Genomic DNA, 12,899 nt, shown 5'->3' with positions numbered 1-12,899 from the left:
AAGATGGTATGGATGCTGACTAACTGGGCACATGTGCTGAGTTATCAGACTTCTCTGACTCCCTCAGTAGTAGAAAGGACACCCCAATTAATAGTGGAACCTTGGATCCAAAAGGAGCCGTGCAGATTCCTTCCTGGCTGTGGATGGACAGACTCCCTCACAGGTTACAGAGAGGGCATGGGAGTTCAGCAATACAGTCTTCATCTGTTTTGTGGACCAGAAAAGCCCTACTACTCTGTCGAATTGACATCTTGAGGGAGGTGCTTTGGAAGTGCCAGACCTGCTGCTACGGGCTATCAGATTTTTGTCTTCTGCTTGACTTCTGTTGTGAGAGCTGTCTTCATATCATCAGCACTGAGATGGACTTGTTCAAGGTGGCCACAAGATTTTGCCAAGGTTGTGCCTTGTCAAGTCCTGGACAGCTGCCACCGGAACTGCAGCATGTGGGTGGGGTACTGTGGGTGCTCTGCTCTTTGCAGACGATGTTGTCCTCTTGGCGCCTCCTGCAGCCTCCAGCGCTCATTGCAGCAGTTTCTTCTACAAATGTGAAGCGGTTGGAAAGCGCATCAGCACCTAAAATCTGAGTCCATACCCCTCTCATGGAAAAGGATGGAAGGATGGTTTCCCTTTCTAGTTTGGAGAGTCAGTAGTTCAAGTACTTTTGGATGTTATTTGCAATGGGAGGAGGCATCCTGACATCAGACTGTTCTAGTGAAGGAGGAGCTGAGCTGTAAGATAACCCCTCTCTGTCCGTGGGTCTGCCCACACCATCCCCACCCTCGCCTATGGTCATGAATTCTGGGTCATAACCAGACAAATGAGATTATAAATACAAGCAGGTGAATTGGGATTTCTTCACAGAGTGGTGGGCTTCAGTCTTGACGTATGGAGCTTCGCCATCTGGGAGAGACTCAAGATACTGCACCACACTGAGAGGAGTCAGCTGAGGTGATTTGGGCATCAGATTAGGATGTCCACTGGTCGCCTCCCATTAGAGGTTCATCAGTCACATCAAACCGACAGGAGGCTCCGAGGTCGGCCCGAGACGCCTGGAGAGATTATATCTCTGGTTTAGTCAGTGGGTAGGATGGAGATGACTGAGCCACTTTGCACTCCATACTGCTGCTGCAGCCCCATTAGGCTAAACAGGAACATGGACATATGACAGGAACGAAGGAAGGAACAAATAGGAAAACAATAAATTAATATGGCTGAGGTTAATGTGATATTTAATAAATAGATCCTAATGATGATAAAGGGATTTGTTTCTTTCTCTCTTCAGGTGAACAGTGGTCAAAGTTCCTTGTTGGGTGATCCTCCTAAAGAAGTGCGACTTCCCTCTAATCCTTACCTTAACCTGGCCAGTGTAATGCCTGGAGTGGTTCTGCAAGGTGAGCCCACAAAAACTAACATGTCAGGATAATTACTGCTCTGCATAAATTAGGTTTGAAGAGGAGGAGAGATATTGTCATTTGTATATACTGGAAAAATTGTGCAAGTTACGCGGGGGGGGGGGGGGTAGCTCTGAATTTGCGAGCTGTGTTTGAACACATTTTTATTTTTATTTTTACCTGCTGTTTTTCTCACCGTGGCTCATTTACATGTTCAGGTTCAGTGGGGAGCAAAGCCCAGGCAGGACAGCCAGGCTCTGGGGTGTACAACAGCCCTATAGCTCCTGCGTCCTCACAGGGCTCCAGCTCCTTCTCCCACAGTGCCGCCACAACGACAACTTCCCCGTACAGCACTGATACCTCCAACGACTACAGCCAGTATAATCAGGCCTACACTCAGGTACTGCATGATGTCTCCACTAATACACGGTAGCAATGGAAGGAATGTGCCAGTGACGATGGATGGATATGACTCTGCTTGTTCACAATTAAACAGCACCGCGTCTGCTCGGGAGGGACGGTGACTGGATAGATAATATTATACCAGTCAATGGATGAGTGCAGCAGTGACGGAGTGAGCTGTAACCAGGCGAGGCAGGGAGGTGGAAGACATGAGAATGGGTATAGATATTTGGACAGAGAGAAGAAGAGAGGATTTGGCAGAGAGCGCTGTGTCTCCATCTGTCCCTACTCCCCTTCTCTCTCTTAACACTGCACACTCAGAACAACCCACCAAGCGTCCCATTGTCTGTCGACACACATTTCTCTGTCTTTCTTTCTTTCCTTCTTTCTTTCATTCATTCTTTCCTTCTTTCTTGCACCCCCCCGTCTCTCTTGCTCTCTCCCTCTCTGTGGTGATGTTTCCTCCTCCAGCAGCAAGTGACATATCTGATATTTACAGCGAGAGGCAAACTCAATTTTAAATGTTAATTACAATCTACTCATCCAAACAAATGACTCATGATTAGATAACCAATGAAACTGTCGGTTTAATTTGTCTGCAAAGACAAAGGGAGAGGGAACACAGGAGAGCCGTTTCCAGAAACAATAGTTCATGAATGAGAAAAGGAAAAGAGCGACATTAAAAAAGAGGCTAAAAAATCAGTCAAGACAAGAAAATTACAGAGTAAACATTATGTGTCTGTTTCATCCACTAGTTGTTGATGTGCTGGTGTGTGTGTGTGTGTGTGTGTGTGTGTGTGCGTGTGTGCGTGCGTGTGTGCGTGCGTGCGTGCGTGCGTGCGTGCGTGCGTGTGTGTGTGTGTCACAGGAGGCCATGCAGCAGTGGTACCAGCACTACCAGGCAGCACAAGCTCACACCTACAGTGCTGCGACTCCGCAGGACAACACTGCCACAGACTACAGCAAGGAGCACACATCGGCAAGACACGCTTATTTGTAACTGTGCAGGATTCTGTCTGCGCTGTTTTCTGTGCAATTGTTCTCATGTCTGTCTCTTTTTGTTTGTGAATTGTGTTCCAGACTCCAGCAGTATCCTCCTACGGGGATTACAGTTCGTACATGCAGGCTGTCACTCAGTACTACTCCCAACCTGCCACAGCCAACCAGGCCTACGTCAACAAGGTACACAAACAGCCCAGGTGCTAATGGGGTCGTTACAGCGAATATACCTGGTTCTACAGCAGAAAAAAGAAGAACATGTCCAGTAATTGTTTTCCTAAATACATGTGAAGTGGAAGTTTCACATCACAAGACTGAAACTGCCGTTATTTAATCTAAAATGCCATGTACTGTATAATATAACACGAAGCGTATCTGCTAACATTTCCTAAAGAACCTTGTTTAGAAAGCTCAGCTCAGGTCTATGTGTTCGTTAGAGGCTTTTAGTTCGGTCCTTATAGAAAGTTATTTTACTATACATTTTATTACGTCCTTGAGGGAGCTTAATGTGTACACATGCACACACACACACGCACTTGCACTCACTCACTCACTCACTGCGACAGTAATAAACACTTCATTTCTTTCTTTGAATTATCGGCAACTGAGTAGAACTTATTGATTTGAGGATATGAAAAGACCATTCAGACTGTCAGTGGGTCTGACATACAGAGCAAAACTTTTGGAGTTCGCATTAAAGTGCCTTTTCTTTCATATATGATTGATACATTTTCTCAATTACTGACCGTCCTGTGGTTTTCACTTTTGCACACTTCTTCATGCACCTTTTTTGGCTGTTACTGATCAAATACCTGGACATTTGCAAAAAAGGAATAAGCTCTTTATACTACATTAAAAAAATGTAAAAAAAAGTTTTATCCCAGGATGTTTTACTACTTCAAAGTCAGTGTGAAAACACCTTAATGCTCCATTTACCCATGATTTAACATGCTGAATAGCATCATTCTTTCTTTAAATTAGACATATTTCTCAGAGGTTTTGTTAAAGATTGGATCCATACAATCCATTTAGGACAATATTGTGCTTAATGTGATTTCCATCAGTGTGCAGTTATTTGTAAGAAACAGGAAGAAATTCAGACTTTAATAAATGTTATGTGCTCTGTAACAAATCAACCCTCCAACTTAAATCCTCATTTTCTGTAAAGACAGTGTCTGTTCTCTGTTCTGCAGGCCTCTGAGCCACATGTCGGTGTTTAAGTTCACAGAGTCTGCGTCTTTATTTGGAAAGCGTAAGCTGTGCTGAAAACAGTGATAGCCTGTTGGAGGAGCTCATCACTCTGCACCCGGCAGCTGATACCGAGCAAACTCCCCACAGCAGAAGCAGTCAGGTCCAGGTTTATCATGAGCAGCACACTGGCCAATTGAGTGATCTCGCAGCAGACTCCTGCAGAACTAATGCCAGCCACCAGAGGGAGAAAATGTTTACCCTGCATCCACACATGATCACACTTCACTGTTGAAACTAGTACAGTTGCAAAAAAAAAAAAGACCTCCTAACCACATGAAAAGGCACACGACGCACATTATTGCAGTTTAAGATTGAAAGATTGCTCAACATTCCCCATGTGTGTCTCGCAGGAGGTAGATGTGTGTAAGCCGCTCGGCGTCTCCCTGCACGCTGTCGGTAACAGCGCAGCTCCTCCTCCAGCCGTCCTGCCAGCTGCCGCTGTGCTCCCGGCCTACAGCACCCTGCCATTAATGCCCGGTTTCCTTGGGGCACCACACCCGGCTGCAGCCACGCCAAACCCTGTAACTCATGCACACACTGCCGCCACCGACTGGAACACCTACTACTATGTAAGTTGGGAACGTGCCCGTTGTGAAACTGGGAATAAAAGTCCTAATAACAGTAATCAGAACTGAGATGTACATCTGTGACCATATTTCATTGCTGTTCTGTGTGTTTTTTTTTATTATTTCCACTCATAGTACTGGCACAGTCAGCATATATGTGAAGGGATTTATTCTGATGTGAAGCTGCTTGAAATAAACGTCTGGTTTATATTATTATAAAGAACAGGTCATTAAATGAGGTCCATCATTCATAACATAATTTAGAGTATCATTTATCATGTTTTGACAAGACATAATTTCTCCGTCATTTATTCTGTTATTAATATCCTGTTTTCCTGAGAGTTTCATCATGTCTCAGGATGACCTGATGGATATTTCTTGAAAATTTGAACAGACAGTTTCACTGTATTATAACTTCTGTACTCTATACTTCTATGACACTTTCTTTCTTGCATGCTCCATACCAGTTTAGGCACACAGCAGTTGCAGCTATATTCCTATGCAGATGCATATATTCACAGATGGATTTAGTTTTGTTCAGTGATAATAGTACTTGCTTTAAATATACGCACATGTAAAGCAACTACATTCACTTAAAAAAAAAACAGGTAACTAGATAAACAGTTACATATGTGGCTTTGAAACAGTGGCATTAGTTATCCACATGGACAAGGAGTTAAAACCCAACAGGCTGAATTATGACAGCAAATAAATGGAACAGCATCTAGAGAAAGCTTGATTTTTGAGGTGACTTTGTTGTCTGCTGGCTTACCTAGAAGGGAAAAACTTGAGCTCATAGCCTGGAGGCTGTGGAGCTAAAAGTTCATGCACATTATCGCATCTTTTTCTGAGATGAGGCAACTTTTTTAGTGCAATTTTTTTTTTGTTTTGTTTTTGTACGTGGTTCAAGGCTGTTGCAGCCACTCAGAGAAAAGGAAGTGGTCGGGTCTAGTCGAGCAAGAGCATGATGACGTAAACAGGATGAGCGCAGGCTTCTGAGTTAAGCCGCGTCTCTACAAAGATTTAAATTTGTTTGTGCAGACTGCATCTGCACCTCTTCCTGGAGCCGAGCTGCTCGGCTGAAACACATAAACATGAACCTCGTCACATTCAGGCACTTTGCACCTCGTCCTCCATCGATCTAAACACCCAGTACAGCTGCTGGAACGGTAGCTTATCACAGCTGACATGAGACGAAGGTCAGGATACACTTGGTACAGTTAATCACGGAGCCCCCCCTCCCCACACACACACACACACACACACACACACACACACACACACAAACAAGCTCAGAGCTGTTGGGATACACCACCCTGGTATCAGACCTGTGTACCCACAGTTTTGCTGACTGCCTCATCAGTGTTGTTTTTTTTTTATGTTTATATGTTCCTCAGAACCAGACGCGGGGCCATAAGAGGGAGTATCCCCAGCTGGCCGTGCAGGAAGTGGCATCATCCGACAGCGCCTACATCGGGCAGCATTCCCAGGGCCTGGGGGGGCAGTACGCCGACTACTTTAAAAGGAAGAGGCTCTAGTATGAACCGAACCAACTTCAAGCCCAACGCTTCGGGAGGGGGAAGTGCAAACAGCTGGCTGTCTGCTGGAAGTCACAGCTCCCTCTAGTGGGCTTCCTGTGGCTGCCATGTTGCATCCCTTACAGTATGTAGATGTTGTTTAGATTTTAGGGCTGCAAGTGGCTCAAATAAAAGCAAGCCATAGTGCATTTTTGATCACGATACACACACACACACACACACTCACACTCTCTCTCTCACTCACACACACACTCACACACACGCACACACACACACACACTCACGCACACACATACTCAAACACACAGTGTTCCTGTTGTCCTGTTTAAGCCTTAACTCTTTAACTTAAACCATTGTTTCTCAGTCGGTGTGTTAATTGTGCTTAACTAATATTATCCTGTACATTTTTTCTAATATAATGGAAACTTAAACTAGCTGTGTCTGTAGGTAAAAGCGGCTTTTTTTTTTTTTTTTTATTAGGAAGCAGGCGACCTGTCTGCCATGCTGTTAATGTCTTAGATCTGGTCTCAGATTCTGGACTCTCCCTCTTTCCCTCTGTTTTTCAGAACACTAAACTTGTGTGTTGTTGATCCACCAGTCAGACTGACTCCTGTGTGTTCCCGCTCCATTGTCTTTCCTCTTTTCCTTTTATTGCCCAGGTTCCTCTTCTAAATCTCTCCACTGAGAATTAGAGTGCTTGTGTTTCTGTGTTTATGTGAGTGTTGCTATGCTGTATCTGTAGGAAGTGTCAGCCATTTCAATCCCAAAGTTTGGGAGCACATCAGGAAACAAAAAGGGCCTGGAACAATCAAAAGCCCTCAATTGTGGTGGCTTACAATGGCTTCCCTCAATGAATGGACCTTTCTTATAAAGACTGGGCAGAAAATAAAAGGCAAGTGTAAATACTGCAGTGTAATACAGATTATAATATAAAGCCATGCGTACCAGACAATATCATATATAATGGACTTTTGAGCTCTTTTTTGAGGTGTTCTGTACAACCTGAATGAAAAAGATTTATTAAATGTTAGTTTTTTTTATCTATACTGCTATATATTTGTAATATAATGGTATTCCAAGACAAGTCAAGTCATTTGTTGATGTAAGGTCAAAATGTATGGACCTTAGTGTAGTTATTTTATTTGGTTTATAATATTTAAGCCAAAAATTCGAGCACACTTCTCTCCTCATCCTCTTCTCATCACTTCAGTCACAAAATTATGTTTTTCAGGACTTTTTGTTGGATCTCTAACAGGAGCTTTACCATCATCCGCCACAAATGTTTCACTCTCGAATCATATCTCCCGTTTGGTATTATTGGTGTGAACTTTGGTTTGAAAGTGAAACAGTGCATCAAAGTCAGTAGGAGCTGAGTGACAATAGAATTTAATCAGTTGTAGGTGCATGGCCTCAAAACAGCCTCAGGAACGACAACATTATATTTGTTTCAAAAACAGATTTAATTAGTGGCAACATTTGCAGGTTGCAGTTTGATTGCGTTTGCCCAGCACGTGTTGCATCACAACCACATTATTTCATTAGAATTATTGTCAAACAGTGAGCTGAGCGGTCTTTTTTTTTTTTTTTTTTTTTTTTTGCTTACTAAACTTACTAAACAAATTCTGTATTATGTAATAGATGATATCTACAGTTATCCTGGTTCATAATATGATACTGTACCACTGGCTGTGGTTTTTAGCACTTGTGTTTGTTTTTGTTTTTTTTTTTTTTGTTTGTTTTTTTTACTAATGCTGCTTGTTGTGAAAGTTTCTGCAGATTAATTTTGAGTTTAAAAGAGAGAGAAAAAACTGCTAAATATTGTTGATTTTGATTTTTATCTGGGTGGGTTTGTTTTTTTTAGCAGTTGCTTCATGATGGGAGATAATACTGCTTTAGAGGGTTTTTTTTTTTTTTTTTGCCAAAGCTAAACTTGTGTTAGCTTGATTTTTTTTTTTATATATATATTTTATCAAGTCTAACATTTTCATGGACTGCCAATTTAAATATCTGAGCACAGAGAGCATACAGGTTTATTATGTTTAGTACATTTTATTCTTTGGACTTGAGGTTTATGTAACCCTTTTGTCAAACAGGAAAAACTATATTGCTCCACATTACTGTAGGAAGTTGAATGTACATTTTATAGTGTAAATGTGTTACTATTGGTGGAGCATTATACACTGGTAAAGGTGAAAGCTTTCTCTCTCTTTGGTACAATCTGCTTGTCTTTGCATTTATAATGTATATTTGCAAGCAGAATATTACTTGCATCGTCATGGCAACCATGCTCACACACACACACACACACACACACACACACACACTGTGAAAACCAACGGCAGGTGAGAGCCAATCATGTTCATGCATGAGTTTTGGCGTCAGCGTGTGCAGTTCCTCCTCCGTGAGGCAGCAGCAGGCCGCTGACGGGCCGCACGACTTGTTTGTGACGCACAGACGCGACGACGAGACGGCTGAGCGTCAGCACTTTTTGTTTGATTGACACTCAGTCGGTTCAAGTAAGACGGCAAAACATTTAAAGCAATAAATTGACACAAGCATCATTACGTTTTCCATGACACCTTTTTTTTTTGTCCACTCTGTTGTTGTATATTTTAGTTTCAGTTTCGTTTTAGTGCCTCCCCTTGTCACATATTCCTCACTGACTTTCAGGCAGATAACAATGAGCAGTAATGCAGTTGACACAAAAAAAAAATTAATAAAGGAAAAGGAAAAATGCTTGGAACGATCATAGGAAGCTGTGTGATTAGTCAATTGCAGGCTGGATGCACCTCAAACAGACTGACCACCCATCACACACACATACACAGTGACAACATGCAAACTCCCTTGTGTCAGACTGAAACCAGGAAATGAAGTATGGCATTTTCTAGTTCCTCTCCTTGATGAAAGATTTTTGACTCATGTCACATTTAGTCAGTTTAAATAATCTCTAGCTGTCTCCACTTATTCTAAAATATCAGTTTATCAGCATACTTTGTTTTGTTATTTTTCCCTCAATACTCCCCATGTTACGAGCTCAAATCTTCTATATTAATTCAGATTTAATTCATTTTAATTCTAGCCAATTTAATTTGATTCACAGTCATATCACTCCACCTAAAACTCAATAAGTCCCAGATGAGACACTCATTTTGAACAGGGAGAGTCCTCCAGCAGAACCAGGCCTGGGGGTGGAGGATGACGCCTGCCTTCGCTGACTAGCATTAGGCAATAAAGTCAATTAGTTAGCAAAACAATGAAATTACTGTAACCCAGGCTGGTGGTCCAGGAACCGCAGATCAGTGGACGTACAAAGCGATAAGACGACTGCAGGACAGAGACAACGACACAATGTGGAAGACAGGTGAATGGATGAAGGGAGGAGTCCTGCATGTGTCTGCTCTCTGCTTTTAGAGTTTTGAGCAGGAGTAAAAGGAGAAGTGGCCTCATTTCTCACACATCACACCAGTCTGTGGAGCTTTTTTTTTTTTTTTTTTTTTTTTAAGCCATTTGCAGTTTTGCATTTTGCTGTGTTGAATGGTGTATTCTCTTGTTTTGCTCACTGGTTAAAGACAGTCCGAGCTGGAGCCCGACTCCTTCTCGCCTCCACCTCTCTCCGAGGCTTGACAGAAATGCCTGTCCTTGTCCGTGAGCCAGGGACTGCTTTGTGACCAGAGACAGGGCCCCTGTTTCTGCAGGTGAAAGGTTGAGCCTGCTGATTTTAAAATAGACTTTGCACGTCCGCTTCGTCGTCAGCCTGTGACTTCTCTCTCACTGAGATTAGTTTGGCCTGAATTATTTCACTGCTGATCCATCAGTTGTGACAGCTTCTTCTGAGAATTATGTTGCTAGTGTGTGTGTGTGTTTGTGTGTGTGTTTGTGTTGCAACCGTTGGTGGATGTAGAAACTTACGAGGCCACAGCGGTACAAGTTTGAGAGAACCAGTCAAAGCGGATCACTTCGTATGGTTAAAAGACGGTTGAGAGAAGTGAAATCAGGACATGTGAAGCTTGTGGGCCTGAATTTTGCACATTAAAAAATGGGCCGAGAGCAGAATTAATTCTGTTTTCACTTGATCAAGATATGAAGCTTCATTCATTTGTTTAAGTCAACATTCTGTGAAAGTCCAACAACTTTGAAAATGTAAGTAAACAGCAACTTTGTGACAGAAAATACCAATCATTTATTATTTTGCTATTTCTCTCTCTCATTTTTTTTTTTCCTAACCCAAGAGAGGCTTCCTTGAAAGTGAAAATCCTGTTACACTTATCTTGGTTTATTCCATTGTTTAGCTTTACATACATATTTGTTTTTCTTTGGACTAATTCCATAATTTTTAATCTAAAATTAAGAGATTTATTGAAGTTAAAATACATTTTTGTTTTACCTCCCACTTACTTTTATTAGTATAATTAGCTTTATAAACTACTATTTTAAAAGTGTCCTCCATTGCAACAGGAACATTGCCCCCGTCTGGTGTCTCCACACATGGCGGACATCATGTTCTGCTCTCTGTTCACGCGCTTCGTTGTTTCCACCTTTCTAAACGTGCTTCTCAAACTGCGTCTGCGCTGCGAGCGTCTCTGCTCTCACACCGATTGCTTAAAGCTTCCATTCATGGTTTCATCATGCGGCATTTGCGTCGTTGCTAAACTTCCTCCGTGTTGCCGAATTGCTGTTAATGAGAATTGAGTTGGTGTTTACTTCGACTGGAGCTCTGCGTGTGAGCGTCCGTGGGTGTAGCTCTCTAAAAATGGGCTCCTGGCAGGTGATGGTGGCGAGGAGAGACAGGCACAAAGAGAGAGAGAGAGAGAGAGAGAGAGGACTGGAAAAACAACTACAGCTGCTCAGTCCACAGCTTTTTGTTCTGTTTTGTTTGTGTTTTTGTCTTTTCTCCTTGTCAGTCTGCTCACTGATGTGTTGGTTACGTCTGCCAGAATCCCGCTTGCTGCTCGTACCGGTGGAGCTGTCACACACACACACACACACACACACACACACACACACACACACACACACACACACACACACACACACACACACACACACACACACACACACACAGGGTATGTCTCTGCTCTGCTCTCCGGATGGATGCTCACAGATCACTCTACTCACACACACACAGTTCTACTGTAACACAATCATTTTTTTCTACTTTATTAAGCTCATGTTTCGGCCCCGTCGCTGCATTTTCTGTTGACTGATCAGTCAGCCTTTTCACCATCCAATCAGATGACTTGATAACGGTGCGACGGCGCTCAGGACGAGTGCGATCGCCTCTGACAGCAGCGTCACCTAAATTGCACTTCTTGTTGTTCAGACTCTCTTTGACCTTTGACCCCTTCTCTCCTTCGGTTGCCACCTGCTGTTGCATGCATTTCTGTTGTTTGGGATGTGTCGGCTGAGGCGTCGAGCTGTTCTGAGATCAGTTTCATCTCTTTACATTATGCCTGATTCAGTACGCCACAATTAAGTTCAGATCAGAAGGAAACGGCGTTTATAACCTCAGTTGGTCCTTGAAAACGTCAAATTGAAAGTAATAATAGCAATGTGAGTAATGCTGTAGTTATATATTAGCGGGATTTTGGGTCCGTTTGTGCTTAGAAAGTGCTGAAGAGGTTCTGCTGTTAGAAAATAAAGTTCAGGGTTGAGTCATTTTTCAGTTCTTACTGTAAAGCTGGGGCTCTGCGGTAAGCATCATCTGTGTGTGTGTGTGTGTGTGTGTGTGTGTGTGTGTGTGTGTGTGTGTGTGTGTGTTTGTGTAATAGGTTTGTACCAAAATGAAAACTATTAAAGCTTAGTGTTTCTAAATTAACTAATTTATGGGAAAAACATCTTTGATCGTTATTTTAATTAAATGCACATTTAAAAAAAGCTCAAATTATTTTTTTTCGAAATTCTCTACATGAGTTTACGTGATTTTTTTTTTTAATCACCATAATGAACGTAAAAGAATGGGGTACGTTTGTTTCTGAAGCTGTTTCTGAAATGATCTCAGTTTTCTGTTATCTTTACTTGATACTAAACACAATTCCAACTTTGATGCATCTTCCTGAATTTTTTCTATTTTTCCATTAATCCTAACATTTCATCCTGAGAAACAAAGCAAAGCTTTTTTTATGTGTAATGCAATATGCTTCAGAATCTACATTTGCAGCTTTCAATGCACCTTTAACCTTTTGTATTGAACATTCTAAGAGTGGTATAATAGATACTTTTTTTTTAGTAGACTGCTTAATTTTCCTAGACTGTAAATGATCTTTGTGTCAATAACAATTTCCTAAGGTCCTTTTTGTTAACTATTATTACCTGTTGCAATATGATCTTTAAAACTGCCTCTCTGTGTGTGTGTGAGCGGTGGGAATATAAAACATGGAATAATTTAATGTGTGTAAAGCGATACTTGTGTAGTTGGGGAATGTTGATGTGAGTGCTTTGATGCTTGGACTGACGGATAAAACAAATATTTGTTATTTTTAGTGCCTCTCTGTGCCACCAACTACATGTGACATCTTATTGATGATTGTACACAATAAGGGGGTCCAGTTCCTCCGGAAATGAACAGCACAAGCAAAGTCTGCATGCACACACACACACACACACACACACACACACACACACGCACACGAGCTGAGAGACGCTCTCAGACAACACCGACGATCTGGACCTGTGTGTGTGAGCCAGCTGTGGTTTACACCTCAGACAGTTCAGGGGAAACTGTGCAAATGCAGCTTTATTTATATATATAC

At 42.2% G+C, this 12,899-nt stretch overlaps 1 protein-coding gene across 3 annotated transcripts in view; it reads left to right on the top strand.

Moving 5' to 3' along the window:
* Positions 1-6,733, top strand: part of raver2 (ribonucleoprotein, PTB-binding 2) — an 82,748-nt gene extending 76,015 nt beyond the window's left edge. For all 3 annotated transcript variants that reach the window (XM_030083383.1, XM_030083382.1, XM_030083384.1), the window contains 6 exons: positions 1,283-1,391; positions 1,610-1,791; positions 2,662-2,772; positions 2,874-2,975; positions 4,394-4,612; positions 6,007-6,733. In XM_030083383.1, the coding sequence (XP_029939243.1) occupies positions 1,283-1,391; positions 1,610-1,791; positions 2,662-2,772; positions 2,874-2,975; positions 4,394-4,612; positions 6,007-6,147 (864 nt within the window). In that variant the 3' untranslated portion in view covers positions 6,148-6,733. The remainder of the gene's footprint in view (positions 1-1,282; positions 1,392-1,609; positions 1,792-2,661; positions 2,773-2,873; positions 2,976-4,393; positions 4,613-6,006) is intronic.
* The last annotated feature ends 6,166 nt before the right edge of the window (positions 6,734-12,899 follow it).

Source organism: Salarias fasciatus, chromosome 23 (assembly GCF_902148845.1).
Source record: "Salarias fasciatus chromosome 23, fSalaFa1.1, whole genome shotgun sequence".
Classification (NCBI taxonomy): domain Eukaryota; kingdom Metazoa; phylum Chordata; class Actinopteri; order Blenniiformes; family Blenniidae; genus Salarias; species Salarias fasciatus.
The sequence above is the reverse complement of the archived record's forward strand: the minus strand, read 5'-3'. Positions and strand labels throughout refer to the sequence as shown.